The 22,484-nt window shown below is 63.4% G+C and overlaps 2 protein-coding genes across 7 annotated transcripts in view; one reads left to right on the forward strand and one right to left on the reverse strand.

Annotated features, from left to right (window-relative positions):
- Positions 1-11,570, forward strand: part of PSD (pleckstrin and Sec7 domain containing) — a 47,564-nt gene extending 35,994 nt beyond the window's left edge. For all 6 annotated transcript variants that reach the window (XM_040606269.1, XM_040606270.1, XM_040606268.1 and 3 more), the window contains 7 exons: positions 5,148-5,191; positions 6,469-6,647; positions 7,368-7,438; positions 8,012-8,169; positions 8,484-8,628; positions 9,273-9,416; positions 9,680-11,570. In XM_040606269.1, coding sequence (XP_040462203.1) covers positions 5,148-5,191; positions 6,469-6,647; positions 7,368-7,438; positions 8,012-8,169; positions 8,484-8,628; positions 9,273-9,416; positions 9,680-9,919 — 981 coding nt within the window. In that variant the 3' untranslated portion in view covers positions 9,920-11,570. The remainder of the gene's footprint in view (positions 1-5,147; positions 5,192-6,468; positions 6,648-7,367; positions 7,439-8,011; positions 8,170-8,483; positions 8,629-9,272; positions 9,417-9,679) is intronic.
- Positions 11,571-11,754: 184 nt separating this feature from the next.
- On the reverse strand, positions 11,755-22,434 carry NFKB2 (nuclear factor kappa B subunit 2). The gene is made up of 24 exons (XM_040606275.1): positions 22,382-22,434; positions 19,449-19,642; positions 18,522-18,566; positions 17,889-17,967; positions 17,392-17,432; positions 17,191-17,289; positions 16,842-16,993; positions 16,120-16,226; positions 15,818-15,976; positions 15,607-15,711; positions 15,375-15,460; positions 15,111-15,249; positions 14,913-15,032; positions 14,624-14,806; positions 14,312-14,453; positions 14,059-14,173; positions 13,655-13,862; positions 13,397-13,566; positions 13,151-13,253; positions 12,792-13,012; positions 12,601-12,670; positions 12,341-12,513; positions 12,151-12,262; positions 11,755-12,046 (listed from the first exon to the last, which is right to left on the reverse strand). The coding sequence occupies exons 2-24, from the start codon at positions 19,491-19,493 to the stop codon at positions 11,928-11,930; spliced, it is 2,793 nt and encodes a 930-aa protein (XP_040462209.1). The 5' UTR covers positions 19,494-19,642; positions 22,382-22,434; the 3' UTR covers positions 11,755-11,927.
- Positions 22,435-22,484: the final 50 nt, after the last annotated feature.

Here is a 22,484-nt window from a genome sequence, read left to right on the forward strand (position 1 = left end):
CCCCGCCGCCGGCGGCAGGATGATCGGTGTCAACAGCATCAACAGCAGCGCGGGGCGCATGCGGTCCCGCTCCATGTGCTCGGTGCGCTACGGGCGCAACTACCGCGGCGTGGAGACCTTCTGCTACGGCTGGCCCCAGCGCTCCCGCACCCTCAAGCCGGTGCTCTACACCGACCTGGTGGTCAGCCGTCTCCAGAGCCGCCGCAAGAAGAAGCCGGTAAGCGCAGGGCCGGGGATGGCGCGGGGGGATGCGCCGCGCACCGGCGGGGGGGCGGGCGGGACCCGCACAGCCCAGCCCAGCGCGGGTACGGCGGGCGGGCGGCCCCGGGTGTCCCCCCCGCCCGCTGCCGGCGGGGCCGGGTGCCCCTCTCCGTCCCTGCCGCCCCCCCCCCCCCCCCCCCCCCCCCCCCCCCCCCCCCCCCGGCCCTAGCCCGAGCAGGGGGGCGGCGGGGGCACGGCGAGCCCTGGGTGACATTGCGCCGCTCACCGCGGGCTGACAGCAACGCTGGCTGCTCGAAAACATCCCCGCGAGAAGAATCCAGGACAGAGCCGCACCGCTGGGACCAGCCCTCCCGCTTAGCGTAAGTGACAAGCTCCGTGGGCTCCCTGCCAAGGGCTGCGCCGAGCCGGGCAGCGGGGCCAGGGCAGCCCGGCCCCCGGTTGGGGCGTCGGGGAGAGCCGGGGGGCAGCGCTGCAGCCCCCGCTCCCAGCCCAGCCGAGCTGGAGAGGAAGGAGTGGCTGCCTGGCCCGAAAAAAAAATAAGGGCTTTTTACTGCTGAGAGCTTGCCGGTTGTGAGCCGAGGTCCCTTTTGGAGATGTTAGCTGGTGTGCATCAGTCCTAGGAGAGGAGAGGCGAACAGGCTGTCCCCGGGCGCGTCCCACCTCGGCTGGGCGCCTGCCGCCGGTATAGCAGCCAGAGGGGGTGTCCCCCCCGGCCCCCGCGCTGCCGTGGGCGCAGGGGGACCCCAGAGCCGCCTGGGCTGGCCCCGTGGTCAAAACCAGCCCGGCGGGGACACGAGGGCCGTGCCAAGCGGCGATGCTGTCATAGCGCAGTACGGTCTGGGGGCAGCATTAACTTGTGACGCACTCGGATGGAAACGCGCAGTTGGGAGATGCTCGGCCGCTGCTTCCCGCGGTTGCGGGGCTGCGCTGGGAGGCACAGGGGGGTCTGCCGTCCGGGGGGCGGTCGTTGGCTGGGCAAGGGATGTTTTAAGAGGTTGGTGCAGGTTATGGTGGTGCTGAGTTGAAAGTGCAGGGCAGGGATGGGTAGCAGTTCCCCACTGCCTGCTAATTGCTGCCTGCAGTGGGGTGGAAGGTGACGCACGGGATGCTGTCCCCGTGGCGGTCCATACTATGGGGGAAAAAAGTCTGTCCCCAAGTCGCTCTGCTCTGGGCACACAGGAACCCCTCTGCAGTGGAGTGGAGGGGAGGACATGGGATGTAGGCAGCAGGGTTGGTGCATGCCTGTGATGATGAGCCCTTGAGCATGGGTTGTGCTTGCTGGGCAGGCAGCGGAGGTGCAGGGGGGCTGCCAAGGTGAATTAGAGACCTGATGTAGGTACGGTTCCGTCTGACATACATCCCTGTTCTGACTGTGCCATCTATATCTGCACATCTCGGGGGGGGGGGTCTGGGGGTCTGGGGGATCTGACAGAGCTTTGGGGCTGCGTGTGAGGAAAGATACTTCGCTAAGGAAAAGTTGGGGAAAACCAGTAATTGAGGTCTCGTATTGAAACGCTGTCAGGCACGGAGAGAGGCAGAATGACTGCAGGGAGGGCACTTAGTGGCTGTGAAGCCTGTCTTGCAGAATGTTACGCAGCTGTGGCTCATCACAGGGCCAGCAGGAGGAAGGGGAACCTTGCGCTGTACAGGGCATCTTGCAGCGCTGAGAGCTGAGCACTGTTGCTTAGCACAGGAACCTGCAGACTGGAAAGGGGATGCGTTCATAAGAATTATGATCTGTAAAAGAGGCACCCCAGAAAGGGTTAAAACCGTCTGCAGAATGCCTATGTTCCTGCCTTAACCCTCCCCTGTTACTTGAGTGCTGGGTTACAGCCCTGGTATGGTCCTGTCAAGGCAGTGCCCAGGCCCAGGCCAACTTGCTGCCTGGCTCCCCAAACCAGCGTTGGGTCTCCCCTCTGGTCTGCTCTGAGCTGAGGACCTGAAGGGGGATGTCTTCTCCCTGCCCTGCTTGTGTAGGAGCTGGCGCTAAGGCTGGGCTGGAGCATCAGAGCCACCTGCCCCTTGCCCAGTGCAGCCTGCACCCCTCCTGGAGACATTTGCTAGAGCTGGATTCAGGGGCATCCTCTCAGCTGGCTTTTGGAAGGGAGGGCACCAAAGACAGATGTTGATTCAGTTGGAAATCCTGCTGGGACACTGTATTTCTAGGTCTCTTCAGCATTGCATGTCTAGGGCAGAGCTGGCTGGCTGGCATGCTGCAGCGGTGAGCTCATAACCCATTGATGACAAACCCAGCCACGCATGGGGTTAGCCACAGCAGCATCGGGCCAGCACCCTGCTTTCTGCTTGCAAGCTCAGAGGTGCCAAGAGGTGCCATCCTTTCAGCCCAGGGGGAATGAATCCACGGCGCAAAGACATCCTGGAGAGGGGGACCTGCTGAGCTGTGAAACTGGTGCGTCTGGTTTCTGCTGGCATGGTTGTGAGTGTCAGGAGCCTGCACTGCCTGTGCTTCCCCAGCAGAAATGGTCCACGCACCAAAGAGTGCAGAGTTCAGTGGACTAATGGGTGGTGGTACTGCCATGGGGCCAGAAAAGCAGGGTGGGCTTTGTGGCTGGAGTGCATCTGCTCAGCTAGGACTTGGGCTGAGTCCACCAGCTTTGTTCCTGAGACCGGTGTTGGCTGGGGTTGGTGTTTAGCCGAGCAGAGTCTTGGCAGGATTTAAGCGTAGATGTAAAGCTTTGCATTGCCCTCTCAATCCCCGCCATCTCTGAGGTGGGGGTACTTGGCAACTCCTGCCTGCAGCGGGTTTGTGGGATGCTGTCAGGGCTTGTAGCAGAGCGGCTGGAGCCTTTTGAAGCCACAAGGCAGTTCAGCATTTGAAGTGTTCGCTGGCAGCCCCAGGGCCCAGGTTTTTGTAGCGTGGTGCTCTGCTGGACTGTTCTCCAGTCCAGCACTGCCATCCAGACCTACTCCTCGAGCATCTTCTGCCATTGGCTTGTTCACCTGGTGTTGAGCAGCCATCCCCTGTGTGGGGCTGGGGGCCTGAGGGCTGTGGTCCCCCTTGGTGCGGTGCCTCGTCCTGCCCTCCAAAATCCCTGTTAGTTGGCTCGTGTTTCCCTTCCATGGGGAGAGGGAGCTGACCCCTTTCTGTATTGCCACTGAGCTGGGTGGAAGCCAAGCCACACATCCCATTCTGCCTGCTCTTTCCAAGGAGCTTTTCTGCAGTTTCTAGTCCCCGCTTCTCAGCATCTTTCACCTGCATCCCTGGCAGTGACTAAGATCCCTTCCTGTTTCCTGGGGTGACTCCTTGTCATCTGCAGCTCTGCTCCCAGGTTATGTTCTACAGGACTATTGTGTTGGGGTTTTTTGCACCACGTTCTTCTCTAGGTCCCTTTGCAACCTGTGCTCCCTTTGCCGCCTTGCTGCCAACCCGCTGGTGGGTACCCTCTGCTCATGCCTTGGCATCCTCTGCCCTTCCAGCGCTAGGGCTGCACAAATGGGGCTGGGGTCTAATCTCCTTTCAGGTGCTGAGGCCCTGAGCCTCCTGTCTCCCCAGCAGACAACTGAATCCTGCTTTCCGCCCGCTAGATTGGGGCGATCTTTTTCCTCCTCTGAGAAGCAAGCTGGTGTTGTCCCAGCGTTTCCCTGATGGGGAAGTGCGAGAGGAACAAGGTCCCTGCTCTGTCCTGGCCGCTGCACCTCCTGGGGAAGTGATGGATGTCCCTTCCCCAGACACCACTGGGACCTGCCTGCAGGCCGGCTTTCCCGCACCCCTGCACGCCTCTAGTTGTACTTTCTCAGCCACCAGCAAGGTCTCCCAGCAGCAGTCTCCGGCCCAGTGATGGATGCTGACAGCTGCCTGAACAGCCTGTGCGAGACTCGATTATTTTCCTCCAAGGATGATGGCTTCCAGATCTTGCGCTGAAGCTCTCTGCAAGCGCCGTGTTGAAACCCTTTTTGGAGCCTCCCCGTTTGCAGAGCTGTGCTGAGTGCTTCTGGCTTGGTTCCCAGCTCGGGCCAGAGAAACACTTGGGAGTGGGGCCCTGGAGCATCCTGCTGCAAGGGGGGCTCTGCTTGTTCCTGTGCTGAGGTGCAGGCAGCAGGTCCTGCCTTGCTCAGCTCGGTGGTGTTTGGGTCCCCAGGGAGGGAAGGGTGCTTGGGGAATGCTGGGGAGGGGGTAGGAACAGACCTCAGCCACCCCAAGCCACAGCAGCCCAGCAGTCAGCGAACACCCATCCTGCCTCCACCAGCCACAAGGTCCTCTGAGGGCCTGGTGAGTGACAGCGTGATGGTGGCTTTGCAGGTCCAGGGCCAGCTCAGCGCTGAAGTCTCTCCCGAAGCCTACATGTGCTGCCATGGGAGCACTGCATCACGGCAGCACGCCGAGTGCTGCCATGAGCCCATCTCTGCCAGCCCAGCACAGGTGGCTGATGGCAGGGGGGTCACTGGCTGTGGTGTGTTGTGACCTGGAGCTGCTGGGGACCCTGGAGCAGGCTGAGGTCCTGCTGAGCAGGGTGCCGACATGCACCATTGAAGTCTGGCCTGAAAGCTTGCTCTCCTGTGGCCCAGGTCTCCTGAAGGCTGTCACTTTGGCCAGCCTGGGACACCTTGGTGTGGGGAGAAGCGGCTCTCCCAAGCAATTGGAAATGTTTGGTGCACCTCGCCATCATGCTGCTAATGCTGTGCCACCATCACGGGCAGGTGGAGAGGGAGAGGAGGCAGCCAGGGCCATCCCCAGTCTGTGCCTGGGGTGGATGGGGGCTTGCAGGTCCTGTGGTGCCCAGGAGAAGGTGTCTGTATCCCTGAAGCAAGGTCAGCTGGCTGGCCGAGCCAGGAGATTAACTGACCTGGGGTTGCCTTAACCTCCAGTGTCCCTGAGCAGTCCTGGCATGCCCCCTGCACCCCCCAGCGCAGCTCCCCTGACCCAGCACCGCTCTCCTCCTGACCCCCTGCTCTTCTCTCTGCAGGCTCTGTATGGCTCCATCAAGAATGAGAAGCTGCAGTGGGCCATGTGAGTATCCCTCCAGGGGATGCTGCCGCCCGGTGCTGCCTGGGCAGCGGGGCTGGCCGGTATGGGGAGGGGGGAGGCTTCCTTGCCCCTGCTGCCTGCCCGCTGCAGCATTGCTCTGCCCCAGAGGCTGCATCAGCAGTGGCACTGCAGGATGGGTGCTCCTGCGAGGATGTGGGCGGGAGAGGGAGCTCAGGCTGGCTGGGGTGGGCCGGGGGTGCAGGTGGTGTACCCCTGGCTGCCCTCAGCGCCTCCACCGGGATGTCCTCCCCGGCACCCTGGGGGGAGGCCGGCTCCCGTGGCTTTGGTGTTGCTTCACGCCTTGGCGGCTGCGCCTGGGGTGGAAGCGGGCAGGCTGGGGGGGCCGTGGCTGTGCCAAGGCCCCGCAGGGTGCCCGCACCCTCACCCACAGCTGCCATCTCCCGCAGCAGGAGCGGCAGGGCCCGCGCTGCGGGGATTAATCAGCCCGGCGGTACCGCCAGCGCTGAGCCAATGGCTCGGGCTGCTGCCATGGAGACACCGGCAGATGCTGAGGGGTTTAATTAGCAGCGAGCGGGTCTGAGGGAGGGGGGAGGCAGCAGCTCTGGGCTCCCACATCTTCCTGCGGGGAGGGGGGAGCGGCAGCGGTGCAGCCTGCCCGCAGCAGCCCGCCTGCCTGCAGCACCGGGCCGTGACCTGGAGGGAAGCTTGCCACCAGGGCTGCCAGCATCCTGCCCACACCGAGGGCTCCTTACCGCCGGGTCCCTGCAGCCCTTTGCTGGTGGCTTTGAGCCCTGTAGTCTGGTTGCTGCCCTCGAGGTGTGGGGACAACAGCCTGGGTCTCTCTTTAGGGGGGTTTCTTTTTAGACCTTCTCTCCTGCCTGCTGGGAACCTGCAAGCCCATATGTCACAGGCCAGGGGGCTGTGGTAGTGCCAAGCCCCAGGGGGCTGCTCCTTCACGGCCCTTGGCTCATCAGCCTGGCTGGCATCAGTCTCAGCCCTGTCCAAAAAGGCTCCTCACTTCCTGGGGCTGCCCGCCCCCCTTCAAACCAGCAACAGACACCCCGATGCCTTGTCTTTTGAGGGGCCAGGCAGCACCACAGCTGCCTAGAGGAGCAGAGGCATGGCTGGGTTTGTGATGCTTGCTCATGGTGATGGCAAACTGCTCAGCCTGGTCTGCTGCTCCTGGCCTCCCTTTCAGAAGCCAGGCCTAAAAGTGGCACTGGCAAGTGGGAGGCTTGGTGCTTGCTGTCCCCGTCGAGGCAACAGACCCTTTCCCCACCCCAATCTGTGTCTGTCAGAGATGAAGAGGAGCTGAGAAAGTCCCTCTCGGAGCTGGCAGACCCCAACCCGAAATCCATCAAGCGCATCAGCAGCTGTAGTAACCCCTTTCTGGACTTCTCCCAAGACTCCAGCATTGCAACCTACAAGCATGGACTGTTAGTGCGCAAGATCCACGCTGATCCTGACTGCAAGAAAAGTAGGTGCCTGGGAGCCTGCAGGGGTGAGGGGGATGCTGAGCAAGTGGGTACTGGTGCATTCCAAAAACCCAGTAGGGAGCAGGGCAGAAGTCACTATATGACATCAAACTGTAGCATCATGCCAGCCTCCAGCATTGGCCCCTGACTGGCTGGCTGTGCCAGGAAAAATTCAGCTGGGAAGGGGGCAGGCAGGGAGGTGGAGTGGGCTCCCCAGGGGATACACCCTTGCCATGGGATGGCAGGGATGAAGGAAGGGGTCGCACAGTGGGCTGCTGCTGGTTGGGCCATTTCCACCTTAAAATCCCCTCTTAAGCCCTGGCCATCTAATGCTGCCTTGATCGCCTTGATCTGATTAGATCGAGAGCCAGCATTACCTGGCAGGCAGCACCGCCTCATCCCCATCCCTGTCCCCGAGCAGGGAGGCAGCAGTGAAGCTGAGTGGCAGGGTGGGCGGCGAGGCGGGGAGCGCAGTGGTGCTGGCCTCAGCAGGCGCCAGGCGCCCCCCCTGCCAGCAACACCATCTGCCAGCCACGTGGCCAGCATGGGCTCAGGTGCATGGGGACAGTCCTGGCGTGGCACCCATCCCCGGGGTGGGGTGACGGGGTGGGGTGACGTGTGTGTCGTGGCAGGCCTGGCTGGAGGAGGACAGGGGTGGGTGGATGCCTTCCCCCTGCTTGGCGTTGGGGCTGATGTCTGGGCTGCTCTCTCCTCCCTGGCAGCACCCCGAGGGAAGCGCGGCTGGAAGCCCTTCCACGCCATCCTGAAGGGGATGATTCTCTACCTGCAGAAGGTAGGCAGCAGCGGGGCCACCCACATCTGTGCCAGGGAGGGGGATTGTCCCCAACCCGGGGGAGGTCACAGCAGTCCCTACAACAGCAAGAGAGGGGATGCAGTGCACAGCATTGCAAAGCCTGCCCTAAGCAGACTCAGCACCGTGCCTTCTTGAGCCATTGCTTGCAGACCTAGTGGCATCCCTGTTCCCGGGCTGCTGAGGCTCAGCCTGGGCAGCGAAAGGCTGCTGACTGAGGGCCCTGCATGTGAGGGCTTGGCTGGGGAGGGAGGAGACCCCAAGGTCTCTACCTAGGGCGGGGGGGCTGTCTCACATCCAGTTACCTGCAGGCATACACGCTGCAGGGCAGCAGGGAACAGCCACCATGCTGTTGCCCAGCTGTGTACCCAGACTGCGCAGTATCTCCCCGTGGTGCAGCATGAGTTGGAGGCAGAGCCCACCGCAGCCTGGTGGAGGGTGATCTCCAAGCCCCCCCCACTGCCAGTGCTTGCCTGCAGTTCCCACGGCCTCACAGAGCTGACTCACAGTGGGGTGCATCCCTAAGCCGGCTCTGAAACACCCCGTGATTTGCAGGAGGAGTATAAGCCAGGGAAGGCACTGGTGGAAGAAGAGCTGAAGAATGCTATTAGCATCCACCACTCGCTTGCCACGCGGGCATCTGACTACAGCAAGCGACCCAATGTCTTCTACCTCAGGACAGCTGACTGGAGGGTCTTCCTCTTCCAAGCACAGTGAGTCCCCCCAGGATCGCCAGCTGAGCCCCATGCTGGGGCACAGGGGCTTGTCTGACTGGAGCAGAGGGTGGGATGGGGCCACGTTGTGCTCTCCTGTCCTGGCCCTTTCTGGGAAGAAAGGGACCCGGTGTCAGTGCTGTGCTTTGCCTGGCTCCTCTTCCCAGCCTGGTGGGCTCGCCATGGCCTGAGTCACTAGAAGCAGAGCCCCAGGGCCAGGCTGGGGGACCCAGATCTTGTCTGCAGGGATCCCTCTGTCTGTGACACAGATAGTGCCACTTGAAGCCCAGATGTGGCTTGGCCTTTCTCCCCAGGAACCCTGAACAGATGCACTCATGGATCACGCGCATCAACATGGTGGCAGCCATGTTCTCTGCACCCCCCTTCCCTGCAGCTATCGGCTCCCAGAAGAAGTTCAGCCGCCCGCTGCTGCCCAGCTCCTGCACCAGGCTGTCCCAGGTGGGCCAGGGTGTGGGCGCAGCCAGGAGCAGGGGACAGACCCCGGGGTCTGCTGGTGGCACGGTCCCCTGTGGAGGGACCTGTGTGGTGCCACACACCCAGCTGCATCCCAGCAGGGTGCAGGGCCAAGGGAGCATGGCCAGGGAGACATGGAGTGAGGGGGTGCTGAGGCTGGGGGTGGGTGGCGAGACCTTGTTCCAGCGGCGGGGATGGGAGACAGGCAATGGAGACACATCATGGAGGAGAACGCGGTCCCATGCTGTGGCTTGCAGGGTCCTGCCAGGGCCAGGACCTTGAAAGGCGACCGGCCAGGGGGATTAGCTGGTGCTCACGCGTGCCAGGGCAGTTATTCATAGAGCAGAAAGGATTAAAAAAAAGCAGCAGCCTAGTTTTAGAGGGGATTAAATTCTTCTGCTTTAAGACTGCAGTCAGCCCCCCACAAGGCAGGAGCAGATTGCCCCCAAGGGCCTGTGCTTTTGCCTGCCGTTTTTAAAAACAAAACAAACAAACCCAGGAGCAGAAGCTGAGATCCCAGCTGCACCTAGGAGGGAAAAAAAACTGTTCTGGCCCCAACTGGCTCGTGCTCCTGGTGGGGCAGAGCACAGGGCAGGGCAGGACACTGACGTGATGCCACCCTTGCCCAGGAGGAGCAGGTGAAGAGCCATGAGACCAAGTTCAAGACAATGTCAGCGGAGCTGCTGGAGCATCGCTCCTCACTGCCAGAGAAGAAGGTGAAGGGCAAGGAGTACGAGGAGCTGAAGCAGAAGGAAGAGTACCTGGAGTTTGAGGTGAGCTGGGAGACCTGCCCCTCTGCCCCCAGCCCCTCTGCCCCTGCCTGCTTGGCCATGCTGAGTGATGGGACACCCCCAGTCCCCCTGTCCCCATCGGCTGAATTGCACTGTGCACTGCCATGGTCCAGGACCACAAGCATCCCCTCTGTCCTGGGATGCTGGCCAGGTGGAGGGATCATGAGCATCCCCCCACCCTGGGCTGCTGGCTGAGGGGCAGCACCCAGCTCACTGACCCCTCTCTGCCACACTGTTCTCCCCAGAAATCCCGCTATGGCACCTATGCCATGCTGCTACGGGCCAAGCTGAAGGCCGGCTCCGAGGACCTGGCAGCATTTGAGTCTACCCTCTTTGACGCAGCAGGCGGGGAGGATGATGGCCTGAAAAAATCTCGCTCCAGCCCCTCGCTCAATGCAGAGCCCTCTGGCACAGCCACCAAGGTGAAGCGCAACATCTCGGAGCGCACCAGCCGCCAGCCCCCTGGCCACCCCCAGAAGTCATAGGCAAGGGGTATCGGGCACCTGCGCTGCAGCTCCTGTCCCCCCGGCACCAAGGTAGAGGCCACGTGCCTGCCGAGACCCTGCATGAATCCGTCCATCTGTGGCATGAGCTGGGGGTTGACAGCCCTTCCCAGACTGCCAGCACCAGCCATGCAGGGCCACGGCCCCTCTGCTGAAACAGTGGCAGAGCAGGACAGTCCCCAGTCCTGGCCTATGGGAGCTGCCACACAGTCAGCCCCATCAGACTCGTTCCTGTCCCTCCTTGTCCTGCACTTGGCTGCAGGACCCAGTACCCCAGCCTGGGGAGGGCGAACAACTGAAACCCACCCACTAGGCTCAACTCTTCAGTAGTTTTAAAAAAAAACAAAAAAACACCAAAAAACAAACAGGACAAAAATGCAGCAAAACAAAGCCAGCGGCCACTTCTCCAGCTCCGTTGTGCCAGGGGGAGCAGAGGGGAGGGGGCCAGCCCTGGCCTGTCCCTGTTCCTGGGACTGGGAGCCAGGGGAGCCAGGGTGATGGCGCCTGGCCCCCTCCCTGCCACCCCAGCCACCTCTGCACCCTCCCTGCTTTCTTACAACTTTTGAACAGTTTTTGTGATACAGTTTTGCACTTTTTAGTACCAGATCGAGCTGACCACCAGGGAGGGTTGTTTTTTGGGGGGGGCTACTTTTGATGCTTTTGGGGAACTGTTTAAAAAAAACAAACCACAAATCCAGCCATGTCCTGTAGGCACTGCACTCTGGGGTAAGAGGTTTTTTACATGGACTTAGGGGGAGACCCAGCCTCCCCCCCACCCCCTGCAGCAAGCTGAGCACGGGCTCCTGTGTGTGCTGCTGCCTCTTCCCCCACGCCCGCTGGGCACCAGTAACCCTTCAGAGAGAGACAGCCCTGTGCCCACTGACGCCAAGGAGGCAACCTTGGGATGGCAGCACCCATTGCTGCACTTGTGGCTGTATGAGGGGGCTGATGCACCAATGCTTCCTGACCCCCCCGGCAGCTTGGACCAGTCCTGTTTGCACCGCCTGGGTGTGAGCATCGTACCTGGGGCATGTTGGGCAGCAGTGGGTAAGTACTCCTGGGGGGAGGTGAACCCTGAAGCTGGGGGTCCTCACTGCCGTATGGGCTGGAGCCAGCTTACCTTCCTGTGCCGCTTCTCAAAGGCAAGGCCACGGGGCCCTCGGAGGCTGCCAGCAAAGCCTGGCCTGCAGTGCTGCGAGGTTCTCATGCTGCAGCAGCGGTGGTGCAGCCCCCTCCTCGGCTGTGGGCTCCCTCCATGCCAAGGTGAGGGGCAGGCTGAGGCAGCCCTCACCACCCCGGGGTGGGCTGAAGGATGCTTGTCGGGTGCGAGGTGGCACAGGAGTGCCCAGGGTGTGCAGGGAGGGGTCCAGGGACCGCAGAAGGGCAGCAGGCGGGGGGCTGGCAAACGTGCTGCTCTCGGCCGCCCAGGACCCAGCTGGTTTCAGCACTGACTTTGCGAATGTGTCAAACTTTTTATTCTGCTCTTTTGAGCCTATTGCAAAAAAAAAAAAAAAAAAAAAAAAAGAGAGAGAGAGAAAAAAAAAATTCCCCCCTTGCCCCAGGTGGCTCGGGGGAGAAAAACCTTTGTACAGCTTCTTCTCTCGGTTACTGAAGTAAAACTCACTCTTCACTTCTTGTGTGCACCGTGGTTTCTCCCCCACGGCTGAGGACAGCCCCCACATGGAGGGGTGCTGAGGAGGGGGCTGGCAGCTGCCTCCTTGCTGCTGGACTCCCAGCCCCAGGCAGGGCTCAGGGCAGAGGGAGGGGGTTAGTGCCCGCTGGCTCAGGGCAGGGCTGGAGAGAGGGAGGGCAAAGGCTAATGGAAACTGTCCCTTTATTCAGAAAAGGGACCATTAAATAAGAGCAGAGAGGGGCAGGAGCTGGCTGCATCCCATACCCCCTGAGTCCAGGCAGCCAGACCCCAAGTCCAGAAGGCACTTGTGTGGGCAGCGATGTGGCCCCCCTGGGCAGGCGTGGGGGCTGCTGCCCCTCAGTGCACCTGTGGCTGCTGGCTGTGGGGCAGCTCACCCCCCTGCCCCGGCTTCAGGGCCAGCGTGGGCACCTCCTCCTCCACCGACTCGCTGCCGTAGGCACTGTCTTCCTTCAGCTCTGCAAAGCAAGCCCCGATGCCATCAGCGATTGAGGGTCATGGGGGCAGCAGGGGACACCACACACACACACACACACGCCCCAGCCCCCCTCACTCCCTGTACCTGTGCTTTGCAGCTTCTCCAGGGCCTCAGTTTTGTGGAGCATCCTCACAGCCTTGCGGAGCCCCATGGAGTCCAGGGCCTCCAGCAGCCCCTCGAGGCTGCCCCCCGCCAGCTGCAGAGAGAGGGCACTGAGCAGGGCCAGCAGCCAGGCAGGCGGGGAGGGACAGGGGCACCCCGGCCAGGCACTGACCTCGTAACTGCGCAGGAGGCTGACGCTGGGCGAGGGGGTGTCCTTGTAGGTCTCCACTAGGCTGCAGAGCCCCAGGCGCTTGGCCAACTCGATCCAGTCCGACCCGCTGCAGTCCTGGTTGAGCAGCTGCTCCAGCCCCTGCAGTGCCTCGCTGTCCAGCGACAGGACCTTCCCTGCGCGGGAGAGCTGCCCCCATCACACGCTGCCCAGCCCTGAGGCCGCAGGGTGCCCGCGCTTTTGGGGGGAGAGGGGCTGCTCACCTGGCCGGGGGGCAGCAGGCAGCTCTGCCTCAGGGCCCTGCTGGGATGCCTGCAGCAGGATCTCCCGCACCTACAGACAGACACACGGATGTCAGCATCCTCCAAAGCACCAGCCACGTCCCGGGATACGGAGGGACATGGGCATCCTCACAGGAGCAGCTCCCAGGGGTTTGTCCCGCTCCACCATGCACCTTCTGGCTCCGAGTCAGGTCCAGGGGCGTGTGGCAGCGGCGCTGCCTCTGCTCTGCCTGCCGCCCCTCTGCGGGGGGCTCGGGCTTGGTGACGCATGCCACGGTGGGGGCTGGCTCCCCCAGCTCCATGGCCAGCTCCTGCTCCTCGGGGTCGGCATCCGTGTCACTGCTGGCCTCAGACAAGGACACAGGCTCATCGTTCTCGCACAGCACATCTGCCCCTGTCAGGGAAGGGTGGACTGAGCCCCCAAAAGGGAGGGCTGGCCCAGAGGTCTGCCCAGACCCCTGCCCACGGGCACCCCCCGAGGCAGGCAGCCCCGCAGGGGTGGGAAGGGAGACGAGGGAGGGCAGCACCTTACCAGCTTTGAGGAGCAGTTTGGTGAGGGTGGGGGAGCCCAGGCCCGCAGCCAGGTGCAGGGGGGTATTCCCCGCAAAAGTCCGGCTGTTGACATCTGCTCCCAGCTATGGAGAAAGGCGCGAGCCTGTGAGGATAGGCTGCCTCCCGCCCACCCCGTTACCTCAAGACCACAAGGGACACCCTGACCTCTGCCAGGGCTGTGCCCCATCCCCATCCCACAACCACCAGCCCACCAGCCCTCCTGTACCTTCTTCACCAGGTGGGTGGCCATGTTCAGGTTCTCCATCTCCACGGCCAGGTGCAGCGGGGTCCTCCCACCCTGCCTCTCCACCGCGTTCACGTCTGCTCCCTTCCTGACCAGCAGGTCCAGGCAGGCCAGGCTCTTTGCCTTCACAGCCAAGTGCACAGGCAGGAGGCCTGCAACAGAGGCAGAGGCTCAGCAGCCCTCCAGCCCAGCCCATGGGATGGCACCACCAGCTTCCCATCGTCTCCCAGCCCCACGCACCATGGAAATTGGGCAGGCGGAGCAGGTAAGGGGCAGCCGAGCCCAGATGGGCCAGCAGTGTCCTCAGCATCTCTTCATCGCCAGCCTGGAGCGCCAGGTGCAGCAGGGAATTGCCGTAGCGGTCCAGCAAGGTGGGGTCAGCACGAGCTTGCAGCAGGAGCTGGACCACTTGGGGCTGCTTGGTGATGACTGCCAGATGCAGCGGCGTCTGCAAGACAGCAGCACCCCCTCAGTAGCACTCTCAGGAGGAGCCAAGTCCTGCACCGCCACCCTGGCCAGCAGGGCTGCACTGTGCTCAACGCTGCAGCCTCCCCACAGCAGGAGCAGCAAAGGGGGCCCCCAGGACCAGGAGATGGGGGTGAGGCCCACGCAGAGGAGAACCAGCTGCTCTGGGAAACCTGTACCTGCTGCAGGTTGTTGGAGATGTTGATGATCTGCTGGCTGGGGATGCTAATGATGACCTCAATTAGCTGCTTGATCACAGCTGTCTGCTCATGGATAACAGCAAGGTGCAAAGGCCTGCAGAGAGAGTGGGATGGCCCCTGGCTCAGCTCCACGCTTCTCCCTGCCACCTCCCACCCCCTGGAGCCCCCCTGATAGCTCTGATGGCCAACAAGGCTCCCACGCTCTCCCCCCCCCAAGCCCTCGTGCACTCACGTGTCCCCATTCTCGTCCTGCGATGCAGCCAGGTGCCTCTGGACTGCCAGCAGCATGCGGGGGTCAGCGGTGACCGAGTAGTCGAGCAGGGCATGGGCATTGCGACGGGCCAGCGCCAGCATCCACAGCTGGCACAGCTGGGCTAGGGGGCGAAGCAGGATGTCACCCCCAGGAGCAACAGCCCCATCCACCCTCCTGCATCCTGCCCCGGGCATGGAGGAGAGCAGTGCCCAGCCCCGCAAGGTCCCCAACCCGTGCCACCTCTCCCAACCAACACCCCCCAGCCCTTGCTCCAGTGCAGCCCCTTCCTACCATGCTTCTGCAGCTCCTTGCAGTACATGCTCTCCGCGGGCGCCTGCCTGTCGCTCCCAGGACCCTCTGCCTCAGGGCCCTTCATCTGCACACCCCCCTGGTAGCCTCCCACGGGGTGGGGGCCAGGCGAGTAGATGCTGTTGTAGGCCAGCCCGGGGGAGTAGGGGAAGCTGAGGTTCCCACCTGCAGAGCAAGGAGGGGGGCAGGTGAGGCCAGAGGGAAGTGGGGAGCCCCCAGGGCCAGGCTGCAGCTGCCTGAGCAGGGAGGGGGAAGACGCGTCCCCACTCACCTCCTCCAGAACCGAAGCCCCCAGCCCCGCCGCCAGCACCCCCCATGTGTGAGCCCCCACCAAAGTGCTGTGGAAATTGAGGCAGAACTTTCTTGCGCTTCCTCTCTACTTCTTCCTTATCTGCGGGGAGAGAGGGGCAGCAGGGTGAGGGGCAGCCCTGGCGGCAGAGGGCACGCCAGCCTGCTGGGGGGGGCTCACCTTCCACCACGGGGTAGTAGGTGAACTGCTTGGAGTCGCTCACGTCACCCCCCCGCTTCCGCTTCAGCTGCAGGAAGACGGTGACAGGGCGGTCGATCTTGGGCTTGTGGTAGGGGGGTGTGCGGAAGACGATGGCGTACTGCGGGCAGGACAGATGGACGTGGGGTCCCGCTCCTCCCTGGAGCTAGGGATGGGGCTCCCCCACCACACAGGGCACCCGTCTGCCCCGTGGCACAGCAGGACGCCCCTTCACCTCCCTCGTACCTGCTTGTGCACGTCAGTGGGGGAGAAGTCCCCAAAAGCCTGCCAGCCGTTCTCATCATCCTCATAGAAACGCACCTCGATGTCATCTGGGGAGAGAAGGGACACTGGCACCACCTGTCCCCCTGCCCCAGCCACGCTCCAGGGGCCGCAGACCCCTGCCCACCCAGGGGCTTCAGATGGCTCCTGCTGCAGCCCCTTCCAGAAGGTCCTGGCTGGAGGGAACAGCTTTTACCTTTCTGAACTTTATCACACAGCAAGTAGACCTCGTCCCCTCCCCGCACAGAGCCTGCTGTCTTATCCATCCGTGAGATCTTCAGGTTGGAAGCTCCTGGGGACTCTGCAGAGCAAGAGGAGGCGTTGGGAGCCAATACGGCAGACAGAGCATCCCTCTCCTCCTCCGCCCATCCTGCCCCACCCCCTCCCCGGCCCGGCCCTGCACTCACTGCTGTCGTGGATGGGGTCTGAGATGACGGGCTGGAGGGCCAGTGTGAAGTTCCCGCTGCTGTCGCGGAGGTAGGCAGTGAAGCGCAACCGCACGATGCTCAGGTCCATCACCTTCTTCAGCTCCTTCGCTTCCAGCTCGATCTCACGCAGCTCCGCTTCTGCCAGGGCAGGGGGAGATACTGTCAGGCTAGGCAAGGGGATGGGGCTCCAGGGTACGCCACATGCCCCCTCCCAGTGCCACGCTAACCCCCAGCTGCCACCTCGGGGTGCAAGATCCCCTGAGCTCCCAGGCTGCCCTCACCCGTCAGCATGTGGCTCCTGTTGCGCATCTTCTGCTGCTTCAGCTTTTCCTTCATGATCTCCATCATATTCTTCTTGGTGACATGCAGCACACCCAGGTTGCTGAATCTGGAGGAGAAGAGGGATCCCACTGGGATCTGGGAGCAGCTGGCTTGGGGGGCACCAGGCTCCTGTGGCCAGAAAGGAGCTGAGCAAAGCACAGAGCGGTGACACTCAGGCAGCAGGGGGGCAATGTGCGCAGGGCATAAAAGTGGTGCGCAGCAACCACGCCAGAGAGGAAAGGAGCCCAGGAAAGAGCTGGCTGGGAAACTCCGGCCTCCCGCAGGTGACAAATCCAAGCGGGGGGACCAGGAGTGCTGGAGACATGCAAACAGGACCAGACTGAGCCAGCAGCCAGGGCTGGATGTGTAAGAGCAGCTGCAGTAGTTGCTGAATAACCCCATGACTCGGGCTGGCCTCAGAAGTCACCTGCGAAGCTGGGGAGCTGCAACCCCGAGGACAGAAGCCCAGAACAAGCTGCACGTGCCGGACCCAGAGCCAAGCAAAATGCTCAGAGGGGACAGAGCTGTACCCATGACCTTGCCTAAACCCACCCCTGGCCCCATCCAGCAAACCCAGCTCCTGGATGCACTAACCCCCTCTCCTTGCCAGCCTGAAAGTTGCAGCCAGACCCCCGCCCCCCCGCGTGGGCAAGAGGCCACCTCGGGTCTCCCTCACACATACTGAGCCGTCATATCCTTGGGTCCCACGATGGCAACACAGTTGCCAGCCTCGTTGCACTGTTTGCCCACCAGGCTGTGGGCATGCACACGGGGAGGGTCGCTGTGCGTCACCAGGTCCACCTCGATCCGGGCCATCCCCGTGTAGTTGCAGATCTGCAGGGAGAAAGGGGATCAGGCACAATGACCCGGCAATCTGCAGGACTCTCCACAAACCCCTGCTACCACTCCCCACAGCCACCCCCCCTCCTGTCGCAGCCCTCCCACACCTCAGTGCCACAAGACACACAGAGCTCAACACACATCTCCCCTCCTTCCTTCAGAGCACCCTCCCAGTGCTCAGCAGTGCTCACCTTGACGGTGGGATAGGTCTTGCGCCCCTTCTCACTGGATGCTCCTGGCAGCCCCCCGTGCGAAGGGCCCTCGCAGCCATACCGAAACCGGAACCCCCGCTGCGGAGGCAAAGAGGGGGTCAGCCAAGGGTGGTCCAAACCTGATGCCATGAGAGCAGAGGGTGACAGCTACACCTGCCCTTACCTGCGTGACATCCTTACCTGCTTTGGCTGCTCGATGATGACAAGGTAGGGACCTTCCACTGGAGGACAGAGAGGAGAGGCACCGGTGAGAAACACAGAATAACCAAAGTACATGCTCCCAGTAAGGATGCTGGAGGTACAGGGACGGTGCTGAAAGTGAGGTGACCCCTGTTCACCCCAGGGGGGTCCTCAGGGCCCCTGGCCCCTCTGCTGTCAGAGCCTAGCCAGCAGCGGCAGTCAGAGCGGCAGGGAGAGGAGGGAAGGGCCAGAGAATGCTCTGGCACTTGGGGAGCCTCCAGGAACCCGTCGCAGCCCCACCTCAGGTCCCTGGTAGGTGAAGCAGCAGGGCCAGACTGAACAGACCCCGTCCCAGTGGCACAGGGCAGGGATTCCCAGCCAGCCCACAGTGGGGCCAGTGAGGGTGCTGCTGGGAACTACAGGGCATGAGTCAGCCTGTTGGGAAACCCCACTGTAGCCAGGGACCCCCGGGAGGGCACAGCCAGAGGGGCCCTTACCCGTCTCCATCAGGGGCTCCTTCTGCTCCATCATGTGGGAGCCAAAATTGAAGTCATCATAGTCAATCCCATCCAGGCACTGGGCAACAGGAAGGAAGATGAGTGGTAAGTGTGTTGGGGCTGGAATCCCCAGTTGCCCTGGCAGGCAGGCACAGACCCCCCATCTCCCACCCTGGGGGGGGGGGCACTCTGGCACAGACCCCCATTGCCCACCTTGGGGGGAGGGCAGGCAGGGATCCCCCGTCCCTCCCAGGGAAGAGGGGTGAGCCGGTGCAGACACCTCGCTGCCCACTCCTAGGAGCACCAGCAGACCCTCCCTTTGCCCACCTTGGGGGCAAGCACAGAGCCCCCTCTCCCACCACGGGGGCAGGCACAGACCCCTCCACTGCCCACCCTGGCGGTGGACACAGACCCCCTTTTCCACCCCGGGAGCAGGCACACGCACTCCCAGTGCCCAACCCGGGGACAGGCACAGTCCCCCTCCCCACCGCCCACCGAAGGGACGGGCACAGTCCCCCTCTCCCCCCGCCACCCGAGCGGTCGGGCAGTGGCCCGGCCCAGCCCAGCCCCGGGTCCGGGTCCGGGCTGCGCCTCCCCGCCGGGCCGAGCCGGGCCGGGCCGGGCCGCACTCACGGGCTGGAACTGCTCGTCCATGTCTGCGCGGGGCCGGCCGGCGGCCTGCGGGGAGAGCGCGGGAGTGAGCGGGGCCGGCGGCAGGAAGGCACCGCCGCTCCGGAAAGTCCCTAGAAACCCCGCCGAGCCGGGAAATGACGGGACCGAACGTCACCGCCCCGCCCCGCTCGGCGGCACGGCTCGGTACGGTATGGCCCGGCTCGGCACGGCACGGCACGGCTCGGCTCGGAGCGGGGCTCGGCACAGCCCGCCTGCTCCCCGCCCGTGCGTTTTGGGCTTCGGGCGGGCTGGAAATGCTGGCGGCCCGTCCCCTGCCTGGCACCCCTGGCGCGCCCGTGCCCCGAGTTCCCCCCCGGGGGGCGCACGGAGGGGTTTGCCCACCCCCCAGTTTCAAGTACCGGTCTCCGCTGAGCCGCCACCGCGCCCTTTCCCAGCAAGACCTGCCGTGCCGCGTGGCTGGAGCCGCCCAGACCCTGCCCCAACCCTGGCTGCAGCCCTGGGACCCCCAGGTCCCCACCCCGCATCACCTCACCTTGAGGGTGCGCCTCCCGTACGGGGGTGTCACCTTCAAGCCCCCCCGAACCCAACCAGGAGCAGCTGCCCCAGAGCCCGGTGTCCCCCCCGGCTGGGGGAAGCTCTCCAGGACCCCGCAGACCCCTGCCAGGCACCCAGAGGGGTGCTCTCCGGCTCCCCGCTTCTCACTTACGCGGCAGCCCCTGCACCCTGCCTGCGGAGAGGGCCTGAGAGAGGCGTTTCCCACCCGCGCCCCCATTCCCTCCTTCCCGCTAGCAAGCGCCTGGTTTCGGAGCGAAGCGCAGCCCCGGCGCTCCCGGGGCGCATCTCCCGGCGCCCCAGACGGGGGCGCTTCCCCACCGGCCCCAGCGAGGCGCAGGCCCCCGCCCCCCCGCGGCAGCGCGCCCCACTCACAGATGGGGCAGCGGCTGGTCTCAGCAACCCATCCAGCCCCAGCATGGTGCGGGAACTGCCGGCTACCCAGACGGGGGTCCTGCTGGGGTCAAGGTCGTCTGCCTGACCTTCGGAAACCACCGGAGCCTTCTAGCAAAGGGGCAGGATCAGAGCAGAGCCTCCGGGCACCGTCCCTTGCTCTGCATTTCTCCTTGCTAAGCAATGGAAAGAAAAAAAAAGAAAAAACCCCCAACCTGTATGTGACTGCGGTGCCCTCGTACCATGAATTTCTGAATCAGTGGCTGCTGCAGGTCCCGCTCAGGGGATTTTGGGTGTGTGGGAGAAGAGGGGAAGGAAGGGGATTGTTCAACTCGTGCGTGACTCATATTCTGCAGAAGCTGAAAAGAGCATTTTCAAGGAGATTTTCCAGCCACTCAAGTCCTCCAAAGGGGCTGCCCTGCGGCCTGGGGCCTGAGGCTTTCCCTGGCTGGCCTGTCACCCCAGCACGTGGGGTCCCGGGGGTCTGCAGGTGCAGTGGCGGGGTGCAAGGTGGAAATCCAGCACCGCAAAATGAGGTAGGACCTTCCTCCTGCCCTTCTGCAGGAGCTTCCAAAAGCCAGGGAGCATGGAACTCCCCCTGCCAGCCTGTGGAAAGCAGCACACACTGTCGGGATTCCACTGGACATCCCATCTGGGCACCTCAGCCTGCTACCACCAGTCAGCTATCAATCTGCTAGCACAGATGTCCCAGAGAGGTGAAGGAGGGGACAAACATCCTTCCTCAGTATGCAAAGCACAGCCACCTCAAACACTGCCCACTGAGCCTGCCTGGGGGAGCCCAGGGCTGAAGATGCTGCAGAAGACCAGCCTGTGCCCCTTGAACAGAGCAGCTCCCCTTCTCCAGTGCCGTCAGCCCCATCCCCTCTAGAGGGGTTTTCTCAGCTCACTTATCGCTGCCCTGGACACTTCCACTTGTTGCAGCAAACAGCATGACTAAGGAGCATCATGGGGTCGTGCCTGCATCTCCCCAGCCCCCACAGCTCAGGCTTGCTCAGAAGGCTGCTGGCCATATGCCTGCGCACTTCCACAGTGCACGTTAGAGGAAGCCCACCTCGCTGGTCCAGCAGAGCTGGAGTGTTGTCACCTGCTTCCTTGTTCCTGGAAAAGTAACCTCTAACCTGCTCTCGAGGTTAAGTCCTGCCTCCTGTGGTGAGCAGCTGTGCCCTTCAGGCCCCCAGAGCCCTGACTTTCCATAGCACACTCAGCTTTTATCCCTCATACAACCCAGAAGGGGACCCATCTCCCCCTCCTGCCACCAGCAGCATCCCCTGCTTCATGTTACCCAGTGTGCCTGGCCCGGACCCCAGGCTTGCACACACACTGCAGCCCCCCTTTGCTGGGCTAATTCCTCCCTGTCTTCAGACCCTCCTAGGGCTGAGGAAGGATTCTCCAGGCACTGCTGGGAATGGGGGTGGGGGGAAGAGCAGCACCCTGACTGCAATACACTGCCTGGCACAGCACCAGCTTCCTGCCCCGGCGCACAGCACCTCTGCAGCAGCCTTGCTGGATGGTGCAGCTCCCCGTGCCAGCCAGCCTGCTTCAATTAAGGGCCAGCCGCCGGCAAGCGGCGCGTGTTAAAGCCATTCTTTCGTGCCTGCAGCTCCTTGAACGTGACCTAGTAATGCAGGTGCTATTTTCTTTCTTCCCATGACAGCCGGCTGACTTGCAGAGCTGATGCCCTGAGGGCCCGAGGGAAACGTCCATCCGTCTGCGGTGGGAGCGTTTAGCAGCCATGGGAAAGTGCACTGCAGGGACACAGGCGGTGGCACGAGCACTGCCCTGCTCCCAGCCACCCTGGTGTACAGCTAACGTGTTCCAGCCACCCAGCCGGCTGCTCCTCTAACATGCTACTCCCTGCACATTTTGTTTCCCCCGGGGCCTGCTAATGCCTGCAAATGATGGCCCTAAACACCTGACTTTGCTTTCTGCACAAATCCTGTGCTCTGCTCCATCCCAGGAGCCCAAACAGCTACTGCCGAGGGTCTGGCAAGAGGCTGCTGAGTCCCTCTTGCACAGCGCTCACAGGGACTTTGTCCTGAGATCCTTCCTGGAAATGTGCTGTCAACCTGCAAGCCTGGCAGAGAGGAGCCCCCCGCCCCCAAAAGCTGCCCAAGCCTTCCCCTCCCGACCGCCTGCACCGAGGCTGCTTGTACCTCAGTGTAAGATGCCTTTACTCCCATGGTGGCTACCACGGTGGTTTTGGCAAACCCCAGCCACCCACTGATCTGGTTTTTCTCCTCTAGGGCCGGCACACCAGCCGCTTTGCTGTTGCGTTATGAACCACTGGCTCGGGTTGTCACCCTGTGCCCTCAGAAAACCCCTCCGCGCCAGCCAGGCTCTTGCCGTCTCTCTCCCTGGTTTCCCCTGCGCCCGCAGCCCTTTTGAGGGGCAGCTAGCCAAGCCCCTCCGTGGGGGCTGTTAGCAGCCCCCGGCCGGGGCTCCGGCAGCGCTGGGACAAGAAAATAAGCACCTTGCCCCTGGGTATCAGCACCAGCCCGGGACTGGCTTTGCGCTCCCCCGCCAGGACAGCAGGTGCCCCCCAGCACCCTCTCCCTCGCAGGAGCGGCCGGGACCGGTGGCCGACGGCTCCGCAGCAGGGAGGGGCAGCGCCCAGCGCTGCACCCCCGAGCCCCACAGCCGCCCCGCCGGCGCCCACCGCCCCAGCGCTCAGGCGGCGGCAGCCGAGGACGAGGAGCTCAGCCCCGGCGGGGCGGGAGCTGCTGCGCACCGCGGGCGGCCAGGCTCAGCACCCCCCGCGCCGGGGCCGAGCACACGGGACTCCCCCCCGATGCAAGCAGCCCTGCCCGCTGCCCGCTAGGCCCCCGGCTCCGCCGCGCTCCCCCCGGCCAAGGGGGCACGGGCGCCCCCGGGCCGCCCTCCCCGCAGCCACTTACCTCCAGCCCCAGCGCGGCCGCCTCGCCTCGCCCCGGTCGCGGCCCCGGGAAAGTCCCGGTCCGGCTCCTCCTCCCGGGGCTTCCCGGGCGCGGCTCCGCCCCG

The sequence above is a fragment of the Falco naumanni genome, chromosome 9 (assembly GCF_017639655.2).
Source record: "Falco naumanni isolate bFalNau1 chromosome 9, bFalNau1.pat, whole genome shotgun sequence".
In the NCBI taxonomy this organism is placed as follows: Eukaryota; Metazoa; Chordata; class Aves; order Falconiformes; family Falconidae; genus Falco; species Falco naumanni.

Bases quoted from the DNA above. Each gene is read 5' to 3' on its own strand.
- NFKB2 (XM_040606275.1), bottom strand. From the start codon at position 19,493: ATGCTGGGGCTGGATGGGTTGCTGAGACCAGCCGCTGCCCCATCT. The intron at 16,227-16,841 runs GTATGTGTGAGG...CTTCTCCTCCAG, and splicing joins CCCAAGGATATGACGGCTCA to ATTCAGCAACCTGGGTGTGC. The intron at 15,250-15,374 runs GTACGAGGGAGG...TCCTGCCCGCAG, and splicing joins CCACTGACGTGCACAAGCAG to TACGCCATCGTCTTCCGCAC.